General features: G+C 40.5%; 1 protein-coding gene across 1 annotated transcript in view; it reads right to left on the bottom strand.

The window, feature by feature from the left end:
- ANTXR2 (ANTXR cell adhesion molecule 2) overlaps positions 1–27,727 on the bottom strand; it is a 227,514-nt gene that overhangs the window by 171,063 nt on the left and 28,724 nt on the right. Inside the window, exon 4 of the mRNA XM_068233653.1 lies at positions 15,067–15,138. Coding sequence (XP_068089754.1) covers positions 15,067–15,138 — 72 coding nt within the window. The remainder of the gene's footprint in view (positions 1–15,066; positions 15,139–27,727) is intronic.

The following is a 27,727-nucleotide window of genomic DNA, read 5'->3' as shown; positions in this document are numbered from 1 at the left end:
GTAATAATTTTTCTGGTGCGTGTACATGACTGCCTAATTTTTCTGGCTGCACTGCGGGCAGCTGCAACAACAAAAGAAAAGGCATGTACATGCGCTCATTCCCCTTCGTGATCATTACCTTGCCGTGGTGAAGGGGCTTGCGTATCACAATGAAGCAATGACCGGCGCCTAGATGAGTGTCTCGGGGGGCACACAAAAGATAATAAGGTCGTTGCTTCATTGTGGTCAGACCAAATTTGATCAGCTGGACAGTCACTGTTCTGTCATTCAGCTACATCAGCCAGGCGACCATATGGGCTGTAAAGCCACCAAAACCTGCACTCTCGCCATGGTGCGCACCAGTCCAGCACGGCCATCACTACACAAACAGCTGTTTGCGGTGCGTTACACGGTGAGTTTGGTGTGTCAGTGTGAAGCAGTACCTTAATTACACTACCTGATTGATGTATACACATGCAAGATGTTTTTAAAGCACTTTAGGCCTGTCATTTAGCATTCAATGTGATTTCTGCCCTTAAAATGCTGCTTTGCGTCAAATCCAGATTTTTCCCCGGGACTTTTGGCATGTATCCCACTCCGCCATGCCCCCCTCCAGGTGTTAGACCCCTTGAAACATCTTTTCCATCAGTTTTGTGGCCAGCATAATTATTTTTTTTTTTCAAAGTTCGCATCCCCATTGAAGTCTATTGCGGTTCGCGAACTTTAACGCGAACCGAACGTTACGCGAAAGTTCGCGAACCCGGTTCGCGAACCTAAAATCGGAGGTTCGGCCCATCTCTAATTATTTGGGTAAACTCTAAACTACAGAGAGGTGGTTAGATTGGACCATGTAGTACAATCTAGATTGTATGGCAAATGACAAGCTTATGCCATACTGGGACTTCCACCAAATTTTAGGTCAACTTTAATGCTAGAGGGTACACTGGAATACAACCTAACACACACCATACAATCTTGGTTGTTCAATCCTACCACTTTCATGTAGTATAAGAGCTTATCCAAACAATCATTTAAGGTATTTTCAATCTGTTGACCCTTATACTACATAGATTTGGTAAATCTGTACAAAAACAACACACCTGATTTGCAATACGAAACAACAGATTGGTTAATTGGTTATTGTTAATAAAACGTAACTTTTAATAAATTTGGGTTAAAATACTTCAAACAGATTATACTACCCCTTAGTGCAAAAAGTGATACATTGGGTTGGGGATAAAGGTCATTTGTCTGTCAGACTCTCCTCCAAACTCACAATGCATGTATTAACAACCCCACACACAACCCTACATGTTTTGTTTCCTTAATTGGAAACTTCGTCAGGGGTAACCAAAGTGCTAAGTGCCTAGAGTGCCTAAAGTGCTGTACAACCAAGATCGTAAGGTGTGTGTTGAGCTTAGTCATGTAGCCTTGCAGTCATATACTGTATCTAGGGGGGGCCTCGCATTCCCAGACCTCTATTAATATTTTATTGCTAGCCAGCTGGTTACGGCCTATTGGTGGCTTGTGCAAGATAAGACAAATGCTTCAATAGTTCTAGATGCGGCCCTCCTGGGAAAGAGAGCCCGACCCCGTCTGTGGGCTCGGGAGCGGCACTGGGGGCTATCACACTGCGGGGACCCGGCGGAACTGCATGGAGGGCGCGGATGGCGTCCTCCGTGCATTTAAAAGTGATCAAGGCACTTCGCTTTTTTAACGTATTTGGGCTCGTAAGTCCTTTAAGGGCTTGGAGTATTGTCCAATCTTGGTTTTCCCCATCTAGTAATTCCTTCTCTCCGAGGGTTCCACTCTGGAACAATCCCACTTTACCACAATTTTTTAAGATCCCTGACCCAGTTTTATGGATTAGGAAAGGGATAACTTGTCTAGAACATATTGTCCTAAATAGAGAGTTAATGGACTTTGACACTCTTAAAAATACTTTCTCACTCCCAAACAATTACTTTTTTAGGTATTTGCAGCTGAGGCACGCATTGGCAGCACAGTTTGGGCGAGAGACGGTCAGGCTTCTTTCCTCTGCTATAGAGGATATAATTATAAATGAGAATCTCACAAAAGCTCTCCCAGCAATCTACCAAAGCATAATCTTAATTACTGAACCTCACGTTATGGTCTAAAGCAACCCTGGCTCACAATGATACCGACGTTAGACGATGAGGATTGGGAAGATACCTTAATAAAGCCTTTTGAGCATTTGATATCAACCAGAGATAAAATTCATTCAATTTAAAATCATCCATCAGGCTTATCTGACCCCATATAAATTAAGCAGGTTTAACAGCGAGGGCTCCAGCTCATGCTGGCGATGTGGTCTTGATAGAGCTGATTTTTCTCATGTATTCTGGGATTGGCCCTTGATTGCCGATACTTGGAGGGAAGTATGTGATTTTGTAAGCTCCATCACAAAGACTCATATTACACCAGAACCCATGACCTGTATGTTAGGTAATGTGCACATTCTTGCCGCCTCTAGACCTCAGAGACATCTGATTGGCCTACTGCTATTTTACTATAGGAAAGCAATTGTGCTGCAATGGAAGCAACAGGCCCCTCCATACTGCCATTATTGGAAACAATTGGTCAATAATTCCCTTCATCTATACAAGGCCGCCTATATAGCAAGGGATTGCCCATCTAAGTTTAAAAAGGTGTGGGGGCTCTGGACCTCTAACAGAGACACTGCATAATTATACATGAATACCTTCTCTTTGATTTCTGTGATAGTTCTTATATTTTAATCTGCTAATATATACATAATTGAATCGATGTGTTAGGATATAATACAGTACCTTACTCTTGCCATGAGCCTCTTATGTAAAAAGGGTACTGTCTCCAGCTCCTGTCAAACTCATAATGTACATAAAAAACGGTCACCAGATTTTTTTGCTCCCTAATGATATTCTTCTTTATGTAAAAATATGTGACGAATGGAAATATTGTACATTCCTTCTTGTGGATTTAACCTGTCTCCTCACCTGCGTGTGCTGGAGGTCAGGGCTGTTTTTGTAAAAGTTTATTAACTTTTGTTTTATCTTGAAAATTTCAATAAAAAGAATTAAAAAAAAAAAATACTGTATCTAGTCATCCAGATCAACCTCAAAAACCAATTCCTGCATCAAATATTTATTTAGAACATCACAAGTGTATTTGAGGAAGTCAGTTTACAATCTAATTCCAGGAAAAGTTGTATTCTTCATTTTTTGCCTATGTCACACTTGGATAGATTTCTTCATTTCCTGTCTGCCAGGAAGTAATGGAAATTCTCAATGACAGGGACACAGCACAGCAATAAAAATCCAGAGTAGGTGTCAACCCCTTACCATGCTATCCAAAACTACAATTATTTTTTCCCCTTAAAATGGACATCCATTTTATCCTGAAAATAAATATCTAAATATAATCCTAATGTAACATCCTGAAAACTCTTATTTGCAGGCTTCAGGCTTCTACAGCCATACTGAAACATTTCAGAAACAAAAAAGGTGCTAAACATTAGCAGATGTTTGCTGGCAACATACGACATTTAGAGACTGAAACTCAAACACAACTGTTAAGTCACTCTACGAAACATTAACAGATTTGAACTCAGCTGAAAGTAACAAATCCAACATTCATTCTGCCTTGCTAGTAAATAGGGCAGAGTGCAAACGTCTATCCTTGACACAGACCACAGAAGTTTATCTATGAAATTTCCCATGAAATTCTTTCACAATAACCTCCAAAATCATGGCAGTGTACCAGCAGACACAAACTTCCACAGAGTATGAAAAAAGGTACTGGACGTTTTGTGTTGCAAACTATCTCTTGCATATTCAGTGGTGATGCACTGTGGGTAGCCACAGATACACACTTAAAGCTGAATTATTGCAAATACCTTCTGTTTTAAGAAGGCAAACCACACTAAGCATTACATTTTAGTAGGAGGGCTTTTCTGTCTCTTTTAGTACCCCATACTTTCCTAGTGGTTTTAGGTCACCCTGAGCTGACTGGGTATTCCATTGAAATCAACAAGTCAGTCAGTTCTCCCTTTAGCTTGGCTTCCACCTCCCTGTTCTCAAACCTCATGCAACACAATACCTGACTCAGGGTTCCTGGCTTCTGCAGAGCTATCAGATTTGCTCTGAGGTAGAAAGCCACAAAGGTCACACAAACAATGGCAGACATCATACTCAAGCCAAAGCCCAGATGTAGTAAAGCAAAAAATGGTGTATAGGAACACTTACATCATGGTACCCTGGACGAACAAACTGTAGCTACATACAGCAGAATGCAGGAAGATCAGAGTCAGAACTGTCATGATTAATGAAGCAGCCAAAGTTCCACATGAGCTACCGAAAAAGTAGTACCTGAGCTGTGGGATCAAAATATGTCCAAAAATGGCATAACTTATACAAGGTCATCTAATTAATAATTATAAGTAAAAAAATAATGTATAAATACATAGACGTGCAGTGTAAAGAATTAGCTAATTTGCTTTGTATCTTTAGGACTGTGTGAAGGAGTAGAATACATCAACTACTTGTGGTTGTAAAGGGGAGTCTGCCTTCTGTTTAGAAAGGAGTGTGTGTGTGTGGGGGGGGGGGGGTTGATTTTTTACAGTAAAAGTGAAATGTGGGCTATCTTACAACAGAAAGTACTGGTAGTTGTGACAAACTTAAAATAAGCATTATAAAGAGGTGTGGATGTTTTCCTTACATTCCAAGACATCCCCACATATACCTGCTATGTGAAGGATAGTCATGCTTTGGTTAATCTATGGAAAGTGACAGCCTTGTGCCTTTTGCTTTATGCAGATTAGGGTACAGAAAGCCACAAGAGGTTAAACTTGACAGACATTTGTCTTTTTCTTCCTAGATAACACTATATATAACTATGCAAGGATGTACTTTGCTGATGAAATTGACTGATTCCACCAACCAAACACAGTGGTGCTTCACAGCTTGTAAACACTCTAACGTTTTCTATCTTTTTATATAAATGTGACCATCTGATAGTCAAACGAATCCTAAATGAAGATGAACAAAACCTAGTTTAAAAAAATTAAACAAAAATGAATATGTTATTATTGGGAAAGAAGAGTTTTAAGTTTTACATAAAGAAAGGCGATCAAACAAATCCTGATTAGGTGTACAACACATTTGTGGATGTGTATCATGGCTCGAACAAAGCAGGTGTCTGAGTACCTCAGAAAAAGAATAGTTGATGCCAAAAAAGCTGGAAAATGTGACAAGAGTTTGAATTCAATCTATCAATAGACAGTTTGTATATGCTGTAAATTAGAGTCCTACCCAGAAGTGGTTCACTGTGCTGAACAATAATGTGGAAAAACATCCAGGAAGAGATTTTTGTGCAGAATTGTGTGTGCAGTTTCCGCCCAGTGAAAATGTAATCTCTGACAAAGTCCTTTAAAGAGGACCCGTGCTGAGAGACAAATGGAGGCAGACATATTTATTTCCTTTTAAAAGATGCACATTGCCTAGCAGTCCTGTTGATTCACTGCTTTTAGCCATAGACCCTGAACAAACAAGCTGATCAGGTGATTCTGACAAGATTAGCTGCATGCGTGTTTCAGGTGTGTGATTCAGACACTACTGACAGAATGATTAACATAGCTGCCAGTCAACTGGTATTGTTTAAAAGGAAATAAATACGGCATATATGGAGGGAATGTCTGTCAACTTGGGTTCCTTTTAAGGGCAGGAACATGGTGTTTCATCCCACTAATGCATTTTGTAACTGTGATTGCATTTTGTTCTTTATTGTTGCTCAGCAGTTTTTCAGTGCCCAGCTTGTAGCCCTGTACTTTCCTTTCCAATCTCAACAGTATATTGTTCTAGTATATATGGGGGTATATGTCCATAAAGTGCTGACTGAACTGTAAAAGGTACATGGGAACCATCTGTATCTTGAAACCCATACAAAGGCATTTAAAATAGGAAGATCAAAACCACATGTGCCCATAAAATGACTGAGGTCTGGCATAGACAAAGCTGACCTGTGCTGAGCTGTCACTATAACATTAGTTTCGGTTTAGATTGAGTGCAAGTTGTCTGAAGTTTGAAGAAATTTGCTCTATTTTTCCCAGTATAAATAAATGTTTTTCTTCAGTTTTAGCTTAGACTGAAGTCAGGAAGCGACCTGAGCTCAGAACTCTGTCTACACACAAGCACTTATGATGCCAAAGTCCATGAATCACCACCAGCAAAGTCACCTGATTAAACCATTCAAATTCAGAGCCATCCTACATTATTCAGAGCTCTAAATATTACACGTTTTGATATATTTGTATTATTTGAGAACTAAAATACAGTTTTTTTACAAAGAAGAATTACAAAGCTTTTCCAGTGCTGGAAATCACTGAAGAACATACAGGGCCTGATTTACAAAGGTACCTCCAGCACGGTGGCGTAGTGGTTAGCTCTCTCGCCTTGCAGCGCTGGGTCCCTGGTTCGAGTCCCAGCCAGGGCACTATCTGCAAAGAGTTTGTATGTTCTCTCCGTGTCTGCGTGGGTTTCCTCCGGGTACTCCGGTTTCCTCCCACATTCCAAAAACATACGGATAAGTTAATTGGCTCCCCTAAAAATTGGCCCTAGGCCACAGTACTTACACTACATAATATAGACATATGGCAATGGTAGGGAATAGATTGTGAGCTCCTTTGAGGGACAGTTAGTGACAAGATATATATATACATTGTACAGCGCTGCGTAATATGTCGGCGCTATATAAATACTAAATAATAATAATAATAATAATAACTAAAAAACCTCCAAGCATATACTGATTTATAAAGGTACCTCCGAGCATATTCTGAATTCCTAAGGTACCTCCAAGCCAAGGCTGGATTTACAGCTCAGGAGCCTATAGGCACATAAGCTCTGGTGCCCTAAACCCCGCCCCTTAATACAGGCCACACCCCTCAAGTTATGCCCACTTTATTATTAAAATGTGTCTCCCCACCAGCCTCTATAGTCAGATATGCCCCCATTACCCCTATAGAGTCAGATGTGTCCCAATTAGCCGCTATAGATAGTCAGATGTGACCCCATCAGCCCCTATAGATAGTCAGATGTGCTTCAATTAGCCCCTATCGATAGTCAGATGTGCCCCCATTAGCACCTATAGATAGCCAGATGTGTCTCCCATCAGCACCTATACATAGTCAGATGTGTCCCCATCAGCCCATATAGATAGCCAGATGTGTCTCCCATCAGCACCTATAGATAGTCAGATGTGGCCCCATTAGCCCTTATAGATACCCAGATGTGTCTCCCATCAGCCCCTATAGATAGTCAGATGTGTCCCCAATCAGCCCATATAGTCAGATGTGTCCACCATTAGCCCCTATAGATATCCAGATGTGCCCCTATAACCCCTATAGATATTCATGTGTCCCCCCAGCAAGCCCCTACAGAAAGCCAGATGTGCCCCAATTAGCCCCTATAGATAGTCAATTGTGTCCCCCAATCAGCCGGTATAGTCAGATGTGTCCCCTACCAGCTCCTATAGATAGTCAGATGTGCTCCCTAATCAGCCCCTATGTGGCCAGTATAGTAAGTTTCCGCTCTCCCAGCAGAGTGCAAGTGGAGCGAAGACTCACCAGGGCCGACACGGCAGCGATGACCGCTTCTCTCCCCTGCAGCACGCCCAGCATCATCTCCTAGATAACAACAGTGTCTCCTTACTATAACGTGCCTGCACAGTAAGGAGACGCCGCTGTTACCTAGGCGATGAGGCTGGCCGTGCTGCAAGGTAGAGAAGTGGTCATCGCTGGCATGTCAGCCTTGGTAAGTCTTCGCTCTGCTCACACTCTGCAGGGAGGGAGGGAAGGAAAGGGCAGCAGGAAACTTTGGCAGCTAGCAAGCCGCCTTTCATGTATGGGCCCGCCTGTAGGCACAAGCCTTTTGAGCCTATGGTTAAATCTGGCCCTGCTCCAAGCATATCCTGATTTACTAAGTCATCTCCAATCATATCCTTATTCCCTAAGGCATCTCCAATCATATCCTGATTTCCTGAGGTATCTCCAAGCATATCCAGATTTACTAAGGCATCTCCAATCTTATCCTGAATTCCTAAAACATCTCCATTCATATCTTAATTTCCTAAGGTACCTACAAGCATATCTTGATTTACTAAGGTACCTCCAATCATATCCTTATTTCCTAAAGCACCTCCAAGCATATCCTGATTCACTAAGGCACCTACAAGCATATCCTGATGTTTAAAGGCAAACCCAAGCATATCTTGATTTACTAAGGCACCACCAAGCATATTCCGATTTACTAAGGCACCTGATGATTTACAATGGAATCTCCAATGTCACATGTGATTCAGCAAACCTGCATTGTCTTGGATATATTTACAAAATATACTTTTGTGGTCTGATTTACCAAGACAGCTCCAGAAATATCTGAGTACTGTATTACAAGTGATTCACTAATGAGTAGTAACAAAGTGCCTGAGGCACACTAGTGTGGTAATATTGTCATGTACAGACAGAGCACAGCAATATTACCCTTACTGTGTACCATGAGTTACGATATAAGTAGTGAAAACATTGCTATGGTAATGAGAGTTACTAACAGTAATGCTCTTTACTAACACACGTTACCGGAGCAACATTCACGCTACTTGAGTACCATGGGTTGTGCTAATAGCGAAACTTGCAGTACACACTGCCTGTAGTAGCAATAATATTGCAGTGCACTGTCACATAACAAGACCGTACATCTAGTAACTTTACAGGCCAATCGATCATTTGATTCAATAAAAAAAATACTGTGCCACAACATTTCTGCTCAGTTGATAATTCAAATTATTTCAGGTTGAATGCATAGTTTGGACATGCTGGAAATCTTGGTCAAAATTGAGTATGCAGCAATAACAGTTTTTAAACCACTGGCCAGTGGCCCTCCAATTTTTCACCTGTCCCTAGGAGAAAACTTAGGAGAAAAAGTTAATTGAATCCGGCCATATGTTTCAGGAGATAACAGTGTACTGTATGCTTGGATCCTCTACACGCTCACTTCAAGGTCCTGACCAAAGGAAGAAAAGCAGTCAGCAGGGTTGAGTTTTCTAAATCAATCAAAAGACTTTTTAGGAGACAGATTGGCTCCAGACATCAGCTCTCCCCTCTCTTTCTCCCCTCCTTCCCCAGTAGCAGGAAACACATTTCTTGTCAGGTATGTTTGTTAAAAAGATCAGTTACTGTAAAATCATCAGAAAAAGTGCCGTGAGGATTACTGAATCATGCCTGCATGTCTGACAGTCTGCAGACATGTGTACAGACTTAAGTCATTACTTCCTCCTCAATTACGTAATACAGTTCTTGCTGAAGGTAAATGCGCAAGTATTTTCATCATACTGGTCATACTAAATACTGTCAGATTTATAGCTGTCAATATTTCTAACATAAAAGACATTAAGAAATTTACAAAAAAAAGGGGGAAAGACAAGTGTATTGTAACATATGATGCACGATGTTTACGCACATTCTCTTAATCATAATGAATTCCTGTTTATTGACATAAAACTGACAAATATTAAGAAACATTGCAGAAATGAGTTGGAGTAAGGATATGATGAAAGTGGTATTGTCATCTCTGAGCCAATATCCTTTCTTAAAAGATGAAAACAATTAGCTATTTCTCTGTAAGTCAAACATGGCACATTTTCTATCACTGTGGGATTCTGATGTTACTTACTGTACAGATAGAGACACATGAGCATACGGTCATGCTAGCTGTTTACATACCCATATCTCATATGGCTTACTTATCTACTAATCAATGGCTTGCAGCAGATGGATAATGTATTGCCAGGTATAGCATGCATAATGGCCAACTAATTGTATGTTGTGCTAACATGTAAGGGTGCCCGTACACTAATCAATTTTCCACAGCAGATTCAATCAAATTATTCATCAGTCTGGATGGAAGGATCTTGCTCGAAAGTGGAGCATAGTGGAGGTAATTACCCTGGACACCAGATTCAGTGACATGCCCTTCATGTTCCAGAGTACTCACCACTCACCTGTCCAGCTGTTGCACTCCCTCCAGTCTGTGTCCTTCTGTCTTCATCTCCCCAATGCCTCTTCTCCGTGATCTGGCAGCATGTGAGCAAATACATGCTGCAAGGTCACAGAGAAGAGGCATCGGGGAGATGAAGATGGAGGGACACAGGAGGAAGTGTGCTGGCTGGACAGGTGAGTGGGAAGTGTGCTCTATGGCGAGAACTCTACAGGGAAGCGCTATTAATTGTGGAGAGACCAGGGGGACCCATCAGTTTGCTCTGGGGCCCTAGGAGGAACAAAGTAGGAGTGGCAGTTGCAGCAGTGCATTAGCAGCTACCACATTTCTTCTATTCCAAACTAGTTGATCAGGTATTAGTAGCCAAACATCCAATAGTTGGGTGCCTGGGAGTAGGTGCTAGATGTTTAGAAGGGGGTTAGTGTTAGGCACTAAAAGGGGTCACAAAGTGTTATACACTAAGAGAAAGGGTTATTGTTAGGCATTAAGAGGGAAGGTTAGTGTGAAAATGAGCACCGGGTAAGTCAGTATTAAAATATCAGTAATATTAAATTACCAATATTTTGACTATTAGCATTGTCCAGAGCCCAACTTACCAGGTGGCGCCACTATACAAACTCCCTCTATTGGTATCTGCTGCATATTCCCAACATTATGTAGAACTTTAGTTAAAGGAAACCTGAAGTGAGAGGCAACTGGTATTGTTTAAAATTAAATAAATATGGCATCCTCCACATAACTCTCACTACAGTTATCCTTTAAAGCATATACTTTAAGGTATTATACTTCAACACTGTCCTAAGGGCCCACCAACAGTACATGCTTTGCAGGAAGCCAAAAACCTTCACAAGTGGGGTAATTGGTGTCTCAGCAGTGCCCACCAATAGAAACAACAGCAAAAAAAGCACGTTTGGTGGTCCACTTTAGGTTACATCTCACCACTACACTGACAATCTTTGGAAACCAGCAAAAGAATATTGGAATCTCTTGCCTAGGTTTTTTTCATTGCTTGTTCTGTGGGATGATTTTTATTGGTCGAGATCCAGATCAATGAACCAATGAGGAACCTTCATGGGAGATTGAGGCTGGATTTACAGTGGTGCATTATGGACACGTTATAATGACTGTGAACTGCAATGGAGACAGGACATAGACTTAAATAGAAAACCTGCATGCAGCGAGTTAGAATAGCGTGATCAGTTACAATGCAATACTGTGACCAGGCCCATAGAATTATATGGCCAGTGAGTTGACAAGCAGAATTATTCTGCAATGCAACTGAGCACTGTGAACTGGCATGGAATATGTTTTTATCAGGACTTCCATCAGAACAGTGCTGTAGCAGTAATGTGACAGAGCAGACAGTTGTCAGAGGATCCTCAATCAAGACTCCATGTTGTTTTTACTTAATTGACTCAATTTCAATGCAACGATCTGGAATTTACACAGGCGTCACATGCGTTAAACTGGTAAATTAAATAGCTTTTATACTGTTTGAGATGTTGACTGAGTATTTATTTACCGTACTCATTTGAAACAAGTTTTTTAATGCTCTCAACCCTAAATTGATTCAGGACCAGAAACCATTAAATGCAGGAAATCATCACCACGGACAGGCAAATTACACTTTTAAATTGGTGGTAGCTGACATATTTCTCTCTCAGGTTTCCTTTAAGTCCACTGACACTCTGCTTTGCACTACAATCATGTCTGAAACTGCCTTTGCATTGGATTAAAGAGTAAAATGAAAGAAGTTTAACTGATACATTTACTAATTCATGTCAAAGACGCAGAGATAAGAGGATATAATAATGGAAAATATATGAGTCTCTTGTGAAGGAACCAAAGCCAATGCAGTTCGAGCACAAGGTGAATACCCTGGAATAAACCTAAAAGATTCTCACCAGTAAACAAGCAGAAATATTATGTAGATGGTCAGGAAATGTACTCCAATTAGTCATTCTTCTATGGAAAAAAACACTGTTTATTTAGAAAAATAAACAATTTGTTCTCCACTTTTAAAAATCTGATCATCATATTTATAATGCCATAAAAAAAAGATCACATTTATTATATAGTTACATAGTTATTTTGGGTTGAAATAAGAAACACGTCCATCGAGTTCAACCATAAAATAAAGTACAACACCAGCCCGCTCCCTCACATATCCCTGTTGATCCAGAGGAAGGTGAAAAACCAAAAGGGAAAAAATTCCTTCCTGACTCCAGGTGGCAATCAGATAAAATCCCTGGATCAACACTACTGGGTATTACCTAGTAATTATAGCCATGGATGTCTTTCATCACAAGGAAAGCATCTAAGCCTACTTTAAATGCAGATTTAGAATTTGCCATAACTACTTCCTGTGGCAATGCATTCCACATCTTAATCACTCTTACTGTAAAGAACCCTTTCCTAAATAAATGACTATGGTGGTGATCAGTGCTTAGGTCGGAGCACACTAAATAATTTAAAGCAGGGATCTGTGACAAACTGGCAAACAGCGTGTTTGAAGCGAACACCTCTTTCCTCCATGGTAATCTATGAAGTCCTTACTTTTAAAGTTTGCAATCTATACATATATATATATATATATATATATATATATATATATATATATATATATATATATATATATATATATATATATATATATATATATACATATATATAAAGGTTTGGCAGATTTTCTGCCAACGCCTGTTAAAAAACAAAATGGGGATTCCACTTAAAAGTGTTACATTTATAAGGAGATTTCCAAATGTGTCAGCATATTTGCAGAAATGATAACACTTATTTGGTTTTGTTTTGTTTGGTTGATTAATCTGATTGCCTTAACACAAGTAATACCCACTCAGTGTTAGGAATGTTAGTGAGGAAGTACTGACAAACCTATTGTAGTACATGATATTTGGAATATGTTATACTAGATTGTGAGCATACCATTTGGGATTATTAAAGACTGTGACTAAGGCCACTGTCCAGAAAATCCTGAACAGCTGCAAAACAGATGCACAGACCTCGAGTGTAGCTGCAATGGAAAATAGTCATACACAGACATATGACTATGGGAGGGACTAGAATGTGAGCCCCTCTGAGGGACAGTTAGTGAAAAGGCAATATACTCTGTACAGCGTTGCATGATATGCCGGCGCTGTATCAATAGTTAAATAAATAAAACATACATAAATTAAAAAAATAAAAAATAGAGTATCATCTTCAAAAAAATGTAGGTATAGAAATACTGTGTGTCATCAAGTCCACAAACAGATAAGCCCAACCAAGTGGTCTCCATTGGTGCAATGGGGAGGGGATGGGGAGTGAGAAATAGATGATGATGACAGCTTATGAAGCTGGGGCCAATTAATCAAGCACATTACTTCAAATGCATACGTATTAGCATGCCACTGGTGAGCTGGGCAGTGGGTGAGCCGGATGACAGCCCTTCCTGTTGCCGCTAAACTCCCCGGCGGCGTTAAATACTATTCCCCCTCATCGCAACTCAGTGGGTGGAGTAATTCGGGGTCCAGCCAAATTACTCTTATGTGCCCCTTGCAGCATAACATTGCTGCTATGGGGCACCTGGTGTCGGCGCCGGGTGATGAGTTCCGTGCGCCGAAACCACCTGATTCACACATTTCCCACTGCTTTACTCCAGCATTGCTATGCTGCCAGTAAACCTACAAACAGGGAATCATCACCAGATCCAGCTTGTCATATACCTGTCTGTCGGTGTGCACTCTGCAAATTCACATTTCAGGTGCATCTTATGTACTTGCAGTGTGTTATAATGTTGAAAAGCAAAGTATTGCAGAGTACAGGTGTCCAGATACAACAGGAAATCTAAATCTTGGCTCATAACTCCATAAGACACCGTCTAGCATTAACTCTAGTTTGATATTTACAATCTTCCCATATTGCCACTTTTTTTGTTTAATTTCTCACAAGAATCTTTTATTTGTTAGCTGCAATATTCCCTGAATGAGTATAGAGGACCCACAGCGATGCGCACTTGTAAATTTGTAAATTGCGGCAAGGAGCCATTACTGCAAGCATCATAGACAGGTTGGCATTTGCAAGGCTGACACCCTCTCATAGTGTCAAGAGGGGTGCGGACCGCACCCCCGCCCCCCTTGTGATGCCAGTGTAGGGGACTCCTGGTTGAAGTTTGTACTTAAAGAGGAACTCCGGTGAAAATAATGTAATACAAAAGTGCTTCATTTTTTGCAATAATTATGTATAAATAATTTAGTCACTGTTTGCCCATTGTAAAATATTTTAAATCCCTGAATTACATTCTGACATTTATCACATGGTGACATTTTTACTGCTGGCAAGTGATGTAGCTGCTGCTTGCTGTTTTGGCAGTTGGAAACAGCTGTAAACAGTTATTTCCCGCAATGCAACAGAGTTCACAGACAGGAAACTGCCAAGAGTACGTACTCAGAATTTCTTTGTGGGAGGGGTTTCACCACAATATCAGCCATACAGCGCCCCCTGATGGCCTGTTTGTGAAAAGGAATAGATTTCTCATGTGAAAGGGGGTATCAGCTACTGACTGGGATAAAGTTCAATTCTTAGTCAGAGTTTCTCTTTAAGTGCTAGATGGTTCCGCCAACCCCTATATATGTTTGTGTAAAATAATCTTTGAATTGTTTCTTGATCAATAATACAATTATACTACATACCGGGAACTAATATTTATTTATTAATACATATGATCATGATACTGAATCAATGGCTTCATTGTTCGATCACACTGATTTTGAATGAATATGATCTGCATACATCTATTCACTCTTCTCCATTTCATGGTCATTGTAGATTCTTACTGAGCATGTATGAATAAAAAATAAAGTATATGACTACTTCACAAATATATTTACATCCTGTACCTAACATCAAATTCACGAGAGGCAAGGACTGTAAATATAAGATATCCACTAAATGGTTCTCAATAGATAGAAAGATATGTAATATTCATAGGATAAAAAGCACTTGACACATCATCACAGCATATAAAATATCTGCTGTTTACCTGTCGCCTGTTAAAGGCATAATGGTAGTTGCCTGAGTTGAAAATACAATAAACGACACCCTCAGTCTTGGACTGCAAAGAGAAAAAAAAACATGATGACTGAATGAATATCTTTAGCAAGTACTAGACTGTTATTCTAGCATATAGAATAATGCAGCATGCATGGTGACAATACAGTACATTGCTATCAAAGGCCCCAAGAAAAGCCACACAGAATATTCTTACCTATTACAATTAAGATTTGCAAGTGACCTCAGAAAGTTATCTATTCACGCTGCAGTGTCTCTTTGTTTACCTTATTTATTTGTAACAAATATAATAATACAGCTATTTCCAAAATATATCTCTTGACCATATATCATTTCTATAGCAGCTAAAGGGTGGTTAGATAGATAATTTCCAACATGTTGGAAATTATCTATCTGGCAGGTACCGGTAAATCTTACAGAAAATCTTACAGCAATTTGTATGGTGTGTACTAGGCATTAGAAAACAAATTGTCTCTTCCATGAGCAGCGACCACTAAACTCTATCCAGTAGTTTCAACTTTACACTAAGTGGAAACAGTTATACAATGTTTAAAATAGAGTGGTTTACAATGTTATTCTCAAATCTATTGATTCCTGTGAGCTTTAAAACAAAAGGAAAAGAAAGAAAGAAAAGAAAGAATTGGTTAAAAAACGTGTCAATGTCTCATGCTCTATGTAGTTACTGGTAATTACTAATGCTAAGATCATATGTGAGTCAGTCATATGATCAGCACATATAGCAGTGTACTGTTGAAAACTAAATTTTCTGGATATTTTATAAAATCTATAGCTGACCGCAACTTTTGTTTGAATTTTTTTAATAGTATTTAAACACAAAACGTTTTGTACAGCACTGATTTGAAGTATAGTATTTTATCCTAATCCATAGAGCCACTGTAATGAGCGCAGCCGCGGCGGACTGCATCGCCACCGCCACTGCCTCTGGGTTCCTGCCCATCTCTCCGGCGTCTAGGACGCCGGGGACGGAACTGACCTTTCCCTGTAGGGTCGCTGTCTCGCGCGTGCGCGCGTGTAGACAGGATCTTTATGCGGGGAGAGGGATCGTCAGCTGACCTGCTGGTCAGCTGACGGCAGAGGAGTCTCACGGCGCCCCGAATTGGCTGGCTGTAGGGGGCGTGCCAGTGAGGTCTCCTCTGCTTCTTAAACCTTCGGGCTTCAGTCTGGCGCTGTCTGTTGTCGTGAATGTTTGTGTGACAGTGCTCAGACCTTTAGATCAGTTCCAGGGTGTCGAGACCAGGGACCTCACACCCAAGTTTAGGATTACTGTATCATTACTGTGTTATACTTTAGACCAGTTCCAGGGTGTTGAGACCAGGGACCTCACACCCAAGTTTAGGATTACTGTATCATTACTCCGCAGATCACCAATAATCAGGCATCTGAGTTGTGGCACTCAACCGTCACAGCCACATTAATCCATGACATGCACTGATGAGGATTAATCAGTCTGAAACAGTCTGTATGCTTGTTGGATTATTTTGGCTCTGTACAATTAACAAGCTGACACATCACTGCATGCCAGCGGATCTGGAGGTGTGTTTAGCTTCTAAGGGCAACAATGGTTGATTTGCATATTTCAGCAGTGATGCACTGAGAGTCATCTCGAGCTCACTCCAACCTGAATTATCGCAAATACTTTCCGTTTTAAGAAAACAAACTATTGTTTTCTTTATCATAACAATGAAACTGTACTTTAGTTAAAGGCTTACAAAGTATTTTTCAAACCAGCCTCCCAACATCTTTTTGCTTGCAAATGCCAGGGAAATGAAATAGGTAAGCAGCCCACATGACTTTAGCTGGCTACATACAATCTCCTATCCGCTAAGAATGTGCAACTATCAAGTCTTACTAGAAATAATATGAAATGAATGGAGCAAACAACAAGCAATAACAAATTCCTGTAAATTCCATATACCGTTGTAACGATCGGTGAAGCACAGAGAGGGTCTGATTACCGGTGATCTGCAGTATCACAGGAAATACAGATGTATACCAGATTATACGTGATCTGCAGTATCACCGATAATCCGATATACTAACTAACCTCTGTTCACCTGAGTAGAGTGTAGTGTTTGGTGTAACAGTAACACTTGGAGGCCTAGGCCTCAGTGCAGCAAGGAAAACTGCACGGATTCCTTCCGCAGACCTGAGCTCTCCAAGACGGGAGGAGTCAGACTGACAGTAGGAAGGAAAGTCCGAGAGTGACACTCAGGAGGAAGTGTCACTAACAGGACGGGGAACCGCCTCCAATAGTGAGGTCGGTTCTCGAGGTCGGACAAGCCAGGTCGTAACACACGGACAGATAAAGTACAGATACAGTAGGCAAAGGCGGAGTCTAAGTACAGGCAGGGTTCAGCAACGGGTATCAGAAATATCGAGGTACAAAATCAGGAGGCAGAAACAGAGTCTAAGGACGAGCCGGGGTTCGGCAACAGGTATCAGAAATATCGAGGTACAAGATCAGAGTTCAGGAGGATAGTCAAGGCAGGCAAAAGTCATAACAAATAAATACAATCAAACTAGTACTTTAGCTATCAACAGAATCTAGCTAAGTGTAGGATTACAGCACCAGCTGGTCCCGGCACACTTGCGGATCTGACTACGGATCTGGGTGCTCCCACATATGTGATCGCAACGCCAGACAAAGAGCAAGTGAACAGCCAGCAGTATATATACTCAAGGACCTTTCCAGGACCTCCCTCATTGCTGGACCAATGAAAGTTGTGGAAAATGTCAGCTGACCAGCCTGGTCAGCTGACTCACTTCTGGCTGTTATTTAAACTCAGCCTCTGTGCTCACGCGCGTGTAAGTCTGAATCTTGGTGGACTATCAGTCCCAGCCACACCAGTACTGTTTTGCAATGTATCTAGTGAACCAAGTGCGGGAGCCGCCTCCAATGCGGATTCCGCCGTTCCCAATGCAGATTCCGCCGTTCCCAATGCGGATTCCGCCGCTCTGCCTGAGCGGCATGCGGCGTTTTTTCCGCGTTGTGGCGTCCTGCTGGACGCGGAAACAGCCGCCTCACCTTGAGAGGCCGTGGCTTTTCCGCGTTTCATTACAACCGTGCAAACTTATTATTATTATTACTATTGATTTATATAGCTCCAGCATCCTCTGCGGCGCTGTACAATAGCATACAGGGTATAAAAATACAAAATAAACAATACAACAGTTATTACAAGACAAAAGTGGATTACAGCTGATGCAGTGAACTTCATATTTTTACACAGAGGTGGGAGGTATGCGCACACATTACACAGCATTGTTAGACAAAAGTGGAAGAGAGCCCTGGCCATAAGGCCTTACAGTCTAAAGGTTTAAGGGATACGACAATAAGTAAAGGGAAGCTGTGTATGAGGCGGTAGAAATGGTGATCAGGGTGCAAAGTGTCCTTGGTAGGAGAGTATGCTTGCCTGAAGAGGTGAGTTTTCAGATTGCGCCTAAAAAGTGTGGATGAGTGGCGGATGTGTTGAGGGAGAGTGTTCCAGAGGAGGGGAGGGGATCAAGAGAAGTCTTGTAAGTGGGAGTGAGAAGAAGTGACCAGAGAGAAAGACAGGAGAATATTGTTAGTAGAGCGGAGATTGCATGTAGGATGGTATCTGAACTTATTGCAAATGTATATATTTTCTCTATGCATAAGACCAAAGCTGAGAAACTGAAGACGCATTAACTGAATAAATATAAGCCCTTCAAAGATGGGCAGACCTGACAGTCACCTATAAAATCCAGCCATCTATCTACCTCTTGCCTAAAGAAGAATGGGGGGGGGGTTAAAATAATTGGAAAATCTTTACCTTTTCCTCCTAAAAAAACTTGGATAAAATATAAAATTACTGTAATGTAATAGAATAAAAAACACACACACACACAACTGAAATCTACATTTAAAAATTGGTATAATTCTATGGCCATTGCCTGGAATTAATCAAAAAAACAAGTGGCTTTATTCCAGAGACTGAATGCCCTTTAGGAATATCTCAAACAAGGATGTTTAAGCGTTGCTCAGTTCTCTGACATCCTCAATGTTTAATGTGATCTGAGTGGTCTTGTCTATAATTTGTATTTGGATGCACAATATGAAAATGCATGAGCAAGCACAATTCAAAGCTTTAGACAGTGAGAGTGACTAGCACACCAACTGCCAAGTATGCTGAGCGCTACTGTGTAAACCCACTTCTCATCCTGATTTTAACAGCCTTAGTCTAACTAGCTAACATACAATGTTTCTGGAAGGCTGGTCAACCTTTAAAACTTGTATACAGCCTGGCATCTAAATAAGCGAAGCATGGATTAAACAATTCTGACTGCATTTGGCATGCTTCAAAAATAGCCATACAGGATAATTATCAGTTATACAATAGCGGAGTTTATCAAGACTGATTACATTCGGCAGTCACTGCAATGGATTTTGAACTGCACAATGACCCAGTCTTCTCGAAAAAATATTATTTAAAAATGCTAACATTTTATAATCAGATGGAAGGACAAACAGATATATAGATATACAGATGATAGATGGCTAGATGGATGGGTGGATAAATAGACAGAAAGATAGATGATAGATAGAAGAACGCTGGGAGATGTGAACAAAAAGCTAAACATAAACAATTAAAAACAATGAAACCCAATGTTTAATTAGAAAGAATACAACAACATATCAAATGTTCATAGCGACAAATGTTACATAGTTATTTGGGTTGAAAAAAAAACATACGTCCATCAAGTTCAAACAGAAAATAATAAAAAATACTTTAAGTGGCAACAAATTTAAAATTGGAATCTATATATATATACAGTATACATTTCCATTTTGAATTTGATGCTACTTAATGAAGTTGAGCAATCATCAAAGGTCCGCACCATCCAATATTCAAGTTTCAAGTTTCTTTATTTATAGCTCTTATAAAAAGACATGATTAAAAGCAAATCTGCATGATGATGACGCACAGGCGTTTCGATACTTCTTTCTCAAATCATTGCAGCATCTGACAATACATTACACACCATACACATCTTATATAGGTCTCAAGTGGACCTGATGGAAGACTTACAATTTGCATATTCATGAGTGAACTCTACCATAGGCTGTGAACACTATCTTTAAATTTTCACAAACAAATCATTAGGCACAATTAAAACCCAATTTCTAACTTTAATTCACATTTCAAACATTTAAAACCACTCTCCAATGTCTCATTTGTTGTTTTTAGCTCCTCGGGAGAAAAATTATCATATTGTGGGACACTCAACCAATCACCAGTACGCCTACAACGTCCGCCTAAGACTACATAAATACGCAATAAAATACGCATGTACGCGTACGTCATAGCCAATCAAAATCATGCCTACAACGTCCGCATAAAGACTGTTGACGCGTCGCATGCATACATATGTACGCGTCCAGTCAGGACAAGCGTAAAAACGCCCGCAAAGCGACATTTAACGCGTAAAAAACGCGAGAAAAACGCGCAAAAAATGCAAAGGAACACACAAAAAACGCGAAAAAAACGCGTAATCAAAACCGTAAAGTTCCAAAAAACGGCACATTGATTAAAAAATGTCTCCACACATGACAACCATCTCCCAACTAAACCTCCATCTATTCAACTCAAGATACGTTATATAATAAGTTTACAAATATCGTATTCACGATTTAACCCCTTGGGTTCCAAAGTATCAAGTCTTTTTATCCAAAAATACTCCCTTTTTAACAACTCCTTCAGTCTGTCACCTCCCCTCCTCTGCGGTGGCACCCCTTCCAAAACCTGTACCCTCAATTGGGACACACTGTGTCCAAATTTACAAAAATGCTCGGAAACAGTCAGTTCCAAATTCTTAGTCCTAATATTCGACTTGTGTGAAGCAATTCTGTCCCTGAGGCACTGGGTGGTTTGACCCACATATCCAGTGCCACAGGGACATTTCAGCAAATAGACCACATATCTTGATTCACATGTACAGTATAGTATCCATTAATTTTAAATTTCGACCCTCTACTTGGATGTGTAAATGTGTCCCCTTTCACAATGTGACCACAGAGGTGACACCCAAGACAGGGAAACGTTCCCCTCCTGGCAATCACCCCTGCAGTCTCCGTACCAATGTCCCCTCTAACCATCCTATCCCTCAAAGATGGTGCTCTTTTGAAGGACAGGAGTGGATGCACATGAAACTCACGTATTGTGGGCAATCCCTGTTTCAACATTGGCCAGTGTCTATTGACTATAGCACCTATTCTTTCCGACAATACATTGTAAGTGGTAACCAATGGGATTCTTTCCCTAATATCTGCCCTTCCATTTCTCAGTGTGGTTTTCTGTACCCCAAATCTTCCTCTGCAAGCTCTCATATCAAAATCTTTCTCCAAACATATAGCTGGGTAGCCCCTGGCCAGAAATTTATATTTCATTTCTTTCACCCTTTGTTCTCTCAACTCCGGGTTACTTACAATTCTTTCAACTCTCTGGAATAGACCCTTGGGGATATTTAATTTAACCTGAGGGGTATGAAAGCTGGCAAAGTGAAGAATTGAGTTCCTATCTGTAGGTTTCACAAAAAGATCTGTCTCCAATCTACCCTCCTTTTTGACCACCCAAGTGTCAAGGAAGCTAACTCTCTCATAATCGCAATGAACTGTCAGGACAATTTCGGGGCATTTTGCATGCAAATCTTCAACGAAGGAGTCTAGGCTCGAACGTGGCCCCGCCCACAAACAAAAAATGTCGTCAATATATCGTCGCCAAAAAAGGGCACGTTTACAAAAAATATTGCTAGAGAAAACAAAAGCCTCCTCAAATAAACCCATAAATAAATTAGCATAGGATGGGGCCACGTTCGAGCCCATTGCCGTACCCCTTCGCTGTACATAAAAAGAATCTCCAAAAAGAAAATAATTTTTTCTCAATACAATTTCCAACAAAGTAATCAAAAACTTTCTTTCAGCAACAGAGAAATCAGTATGAACCTCTAAATAGTATCTAATTGCCTCCACACCCCCTTCATGGGGTATGGACGTATACAAGGCACCAACATCCATGGTTACAAGTAATACTTCCTGTTCTACATTTTCAATTTGTCTAATATCCTGCAAGAAATGTCCCGTATCCCTAATATAGGAATCTAGTGTAAGAACAATTGGCCTCAATATCTTATCTAAGAATATGGAGATGTTAGAAAAAACAGAATCTATACTAGACACTATGGGCCTCCCAGGGGGATCTTTCAACCCTTTGTGAATTTTGGGCAAAATATATATAATTGGGACCCTTGGGAACTTCTTAATCAAAAACTTTTTCAAATCACTGTCAATCAGACCCTGGCTTTCTGCCGACATAACAGTTTCTTCAATCAATTTCTGAATGTCTCTAGTGGGATCACATAATAATTTTTCATATACATCACCATCCTGTAGTTGTCGGATAATTTCTTTCTTGTAATTCTGAGTGTCCATTATAACGACCGCTCCACCCTTGTCAGCTGGCTTTATTGTGATTGATGTATTCTTAGATAGTGAATTCAAGGCAACTTTTTCATCCTTTGTCATGTTCCATGGGATATTCTTGATCTTTTTAGATTCAAAAAGTTCCTGTAATTCTTTCACATCCCGATTTACCTTGTTGGCGAAACTATCAATTACGCCATGTGATGTAGGAAGAAAGGCACTGTTGTTCCTTAGGCCCCATTCTTTCAGTTTAATACACTCGCCAGAGGATGATGATGGATAGGACAAAAATTGGTTGACTCCAAAAAAAATACTTTAATTTTAAAGCTCTGTAGAATCTAGCTAGTTCCACGTCGAGTAGGAAAAAGTCGGGATAATTCGTCGGACAAAAGGACAGTCCGTAGTTCAACACCTTGTGTTCCACCTCGGTTAAGCAATAAGAGGATATATTCACCACTAGATCTACAGGGATTATTTCCGATTTCTCAATTCCATTTTCGAATTGTTTTTCTTTTTTTCTTTGTTTTTGCCTTTGGTATCTTTTTCCTCCCCTCCGCTTGCACTGTCTGACTGTAGTGACTGTTCGTCTGTCGTGGTTAAAAAATCAGTAGAGGAGTGTCCTGTATTATCACCCGGAGGTTAAAAAGGGAGTATTTTTGGATAAAAAGACTTGATACTTTGGAACCCAAGGGGTTAAATCGTGAATACGATATTTGTAAACTTATTATATAACGTATCTTGAGTTGAATAGATGGAGGTTTAGTTGGGAGATGGTTGTCGTGTGGAGACATTTTTTAATCAATGTGCTGTTTTTTGGAACTTTACGGTTTTTTTTCGCGTTTTTTGTGTGTTCCTTTGCATTTTTTGCGCGTTTTTCTCGCGTTTTTTACGCGTTAAATGTCGCTTTGCGGGCGTTTTTACGCTTGTCCTGACTGGACGCGTACATATGTACGCATGCGACGCGTCAACAGTCTTTATGCGGACGTTGTAGGCATGATTTTGATTGGCTATGACGTACGCGTACATGCGTATTTTATTGCGTATTTATGTAGTCTTAGGCGGACGTTGTAGGCATACTGGTGATTGGTTGAGTGTCCCACAATATGATAATTTTTCTCCCGAGGAGCTAAAAACAGCAAATGAGACATTGGAGAGTGGTTTTAAATGTTTGAAATGTGAATTAAAGTTAGAAATTGGGTTTTAATTGTGCCTAATGATTTGTTTGTGAAAATTTAAAGATAGTGTTCACAGCCTATGGTAGAGTTCACTTATGAATATGCAAATTGTAAGTCTTCCATCAGGTCCACTTGAGACCTATATAAGATGTGTATGGTGTGTAATGTATTGTCAGATGCTGCAATGATTTGAGAAAGAAGTATCGAAACGCCTGTGCGTCATCATCATGCAGATTTGCTTTTAATCATGTCTTTTTATAAGAGCTATAAATAAAGAAACTTGAAACTTGAATATTGGATGGTGCGGACCTTTGATGATTGCTGTGGATTCCCTGTGACTCCAGGGGTGGTCTCTGCACGCCAAACCCATTGGTGCAACAACGCTGGTTCTGACTTAATGAAGTTGAGGCAGTGGCAAACAAAAGACTGGGAAAGTTGTGTAATGATAACAAAATAATTGGCTGAACAGATGGAAACAGGCCAATAACATAACTAGATATAGACACCATCCCAGAAAGACAGAGTCTCTCGGAATAAAGATAGAGAGGGGACCACTTTGTGAAACACTACACGGGCAAACAGTGTGTAAAAATTCCATATAACTTTTTGCCTCCCTCCACCTCAAGGCACAATAAGGAGCACACCTTCCCTCTCAGACTTCCGGGCCCCTAATCAAATCACCACCATGTTCACAGTTATACTTACCAAACAACCAAAGTTCCTTCTATGACCCCATACTGGGGATAACATTCAGGTCCCTGTCAGCTTCTGTAAGAGATACACTGTATCACTGTAGCAGACCAGACTCCAAATGTCTAATCTTGGAGCATGTATGGCACTCACACCATAATTTTCCCCTCCAGTGTTCACTGAAGAGAGGTGTGGCTATTATCTCAGACCTCCCATACAGTATTTTGTGAAGCAGAGTGGGGTATGTTTTGGTGACTGACTTGTGGAGTGGGCACAGCAATGTGGAAGTGACAACAATGGTTCCTGAGATATAATGAAGGGTGTTTCAGAAGGAGGAGAAGTTGGGGTATTACCAATCAGAGCAGGCTTTGGCTACTTTGGGCTCAATGGCAGTCCGGCCAGATGGTGAGCCACTTGACCCTAAAGTTGCCAACTTTGGAAGGTTAAACCAGAGATTTTGAAGGTTAAAATAGCATTAGTTTAGTTGAGGGGAAGAAAATGTTGAAAAATAAATATTATCAGAAAATGGACTTTATAAATAAAGATTTAAAAAGGAACCATCAAGGCTAAATGATATCTACAGGATTTTAAACAACTGTTCAGACATCTTTCCAAGGAAGGTCTTGCTTGTTTTAGCAAGACTATGCTTAAGTGTAGAGCTGCACATATTACAACAGTGGCCCATATGCAATTCACTTTTTCTCCTGAGTTTTCTCCTAGGTGATATTTTTAAACGTGTCAATAAAATTCCTTTTAAGCCACCACAAAGCAAGAAAATACTCAAAATAATTTTGATACTACTTTTTCATTTAGGGCTGGTGCACACCAAAAACCGCAAGCAGATCCGCAAAACGCTAGCAGATTTTGAAACGCTTTTTTTTATTTTTCTATGGCGTTTTGCTAGCGTTTTGCGGATTGCTGCTGCGGTTTTCAGTATAGTAGATTTCATATATTGTTACAGTAAAGCTGTTACTGAACAGCTTCTGTAACAAAAACGCCGGCAAAACCGCTCTGAACAGGCGTTTTTCAGAGCGGTTTGCGTTTTTCCCATACTTAACATTGAGGCAGAAACTCATCCGAAATCCAAAAAATGCCTCACCCAGGCATTTTTCGTTTCTGCAAAACGCCTGCCGCTCTGGTGTGCACCACCCCATTGAGATACATTGACCAAGCAGATCCGCAGCCGCAAGCGGATCTGAAAACGCCCAAAAAGCCGCTCGGTGTGCACCAGCCCTTACTGTTGGTACTTTTTATAGTTGAAATGTGCTAAAAAGTTATTTTAAATAGAAGAAGAAAAATTATCTCCAAGGAGAAAACTCAGGTGAAAAGGTGAATTGCATATGGCCCAGTATGGCTTGATGGTACAAGAGTCCTGGGGTCATATGCAATTGACTTTTTCACCTAAGTTTTCTCCAAGGAGATAATTTTTTATCTTCGATTTAAAATAACTTTCCAGCACTTTTCAACTAAAAAAGTCCTAAAAGGTAGGTGAAAAAGTACTATCAAAATTATTTTGATTATTTTCTTGCTTTCTGGTGGCTTAAAAGGCATTCTATTGACAAGTTTAAAAATATCACCTAGGAGAAAACTCAGGTGAAAAAGTGAATTGCATATGGCCCCTGGACCCATATGCAATTCACCTTTTCTCCTGACTTTTCTCCTAGCTGATATTTTCACATCCTGTCAATCAAATGCATTTGAAACCGCCAACAATCAAGAAAATATTCACAATTATTTTGATAGTACTTTTTTTACCTACTTACTGGTACTTTTTCAACTGCAATGTACTGAAAAGTTATTTTAAATAGAAGATGAAAAATAATCTCCTAGGAGAAAACTTAGGAGAAAAGGCTACTTGCATATTAAACTGGCTTGGCTGCAGTTCAGACCTACAGCCCACTGAAAACAATAGGCATGTTAAATATTACAACAATTTGTCTCCACAGTACCCAAACATTTACAGAAAGGTATTAAAGATGCCCATTCCATCATTTTCTAATTGTGAAGTTGACATCAGTTTCAGTATGTAGATATATTTTTCAAAAAACAATTATACTTCTCACTTTCAACATTTTCTTTGTTGTGGTTGTACTATTTTTAATGACCCACAGGGTTTATGTGATATCTCTTTTTATTTACCACATTTTTTACTTCAGCAGTGCAGTTTTAGACAGACAGACAAACAGATTAACAGATCCATAGATCAATCGAGCCAAGATAGTTATTACAGCTTTTGAAATTTTAAGATGGTTGAAAAATGGGTGGTATTATTTATTTCTTTTTTCATTTTTAGGAAAACTTTATTGTACAAGGCTTCCAAATATTTAATAAACTGCCCTTTTAGTGTGTCTAACCTTAGAAATGCCCAGTAGTACTTACAGATCCCTGGTGTTACTGGTGTTAGTTTCTATAAAAAAAAAAACTTCTCCTGAGCACTAGTGGGCCCCACTGCCTCACAACACCTGCACACAAGTGCATGAATTATTTTTTCTTTGTTTAGCTTGCAAGAAAATCCTATGTCAAAGCGTTGTGCCCTTGTCCACATACAGGGGCTTGTGGATAAGCAGTGCACACCTCTTAATATATCCAAATGTACAAATGTTTCCTATGCTTAATCACACATCAGTTCTGATAGACTTGGGGCCATTCACACTTGGCCTAGCGTTGTATGCCTGCAATTTTTCTGCATACACTATTCGGTATTCATGGTTTTTATATATTTTTTTAACCACCTGAGCGGTCTGGACGAGCTCAGCTCGTCCAACACCGCCGGAGGCTGCCGCTCAGGCCCTGCCGGGCCGATTTTAATAAAATAAAAAGCAGCACACGCAGCTGGCACTTTGCCAGCCGCGTGTGCTACCTGATCGCCGCCGCAGCGCGGCGATCCGCCGCGTGCAGCGGCGAAAGAGGGTCCCCCCAGCCGCCCGAGCCCAGCGTAGCCGGAACAAACAGTTCTGGCCAGCGCTAAGGGCTGGATCGGAGGCGGCTGACGTCAGGACGTCGGCTGACGTCCATGACGTCACTCCGCTCGTCGCCATGGCGACGAGGTAAGCGAAACACGGAAGGCCGCTCGTTGTGGCCTTCCGTGTTACTTCTGGCCGCCGGAGGCGATCAGAAGAACGCATCCGGAGCGCCCTCTAGTGGGCTTTCATGCAGCCAACTTTCAGTTGGCTGCATGGAATAGTTTTTTTTTATTTAAAAAAAACCCTCCCGCAGCCGCCCTGGCGATCTTATCAGAACGCCAGGGTGGTTAAGACACATTCAAACATGCTTTTGCCATTTTTATATGCGTTTGCATGCAAAAT

This window comes from Hyperolius riggenbachi, chromosome 1, assembly GCF_040937935.1.
Source record: "Hyperolius riggenbachi isolate aHypRig1 chromosome 1, aHypRig1.pri, whole genome shotgun sequence".
NCBI classification, from domain to species: domain Eukaryota; kingdom Metazoa; phylum Chordata; class Amphibia; order Anura; family Hyperoliidae; genus Hyperolius; species Hyperolius riggenbachi.
The sequence above is the reverse complement of the archived record's forward strand: the minus strand, read 5'-3'. Positions and strand labels throughout refer to the sequence as shown.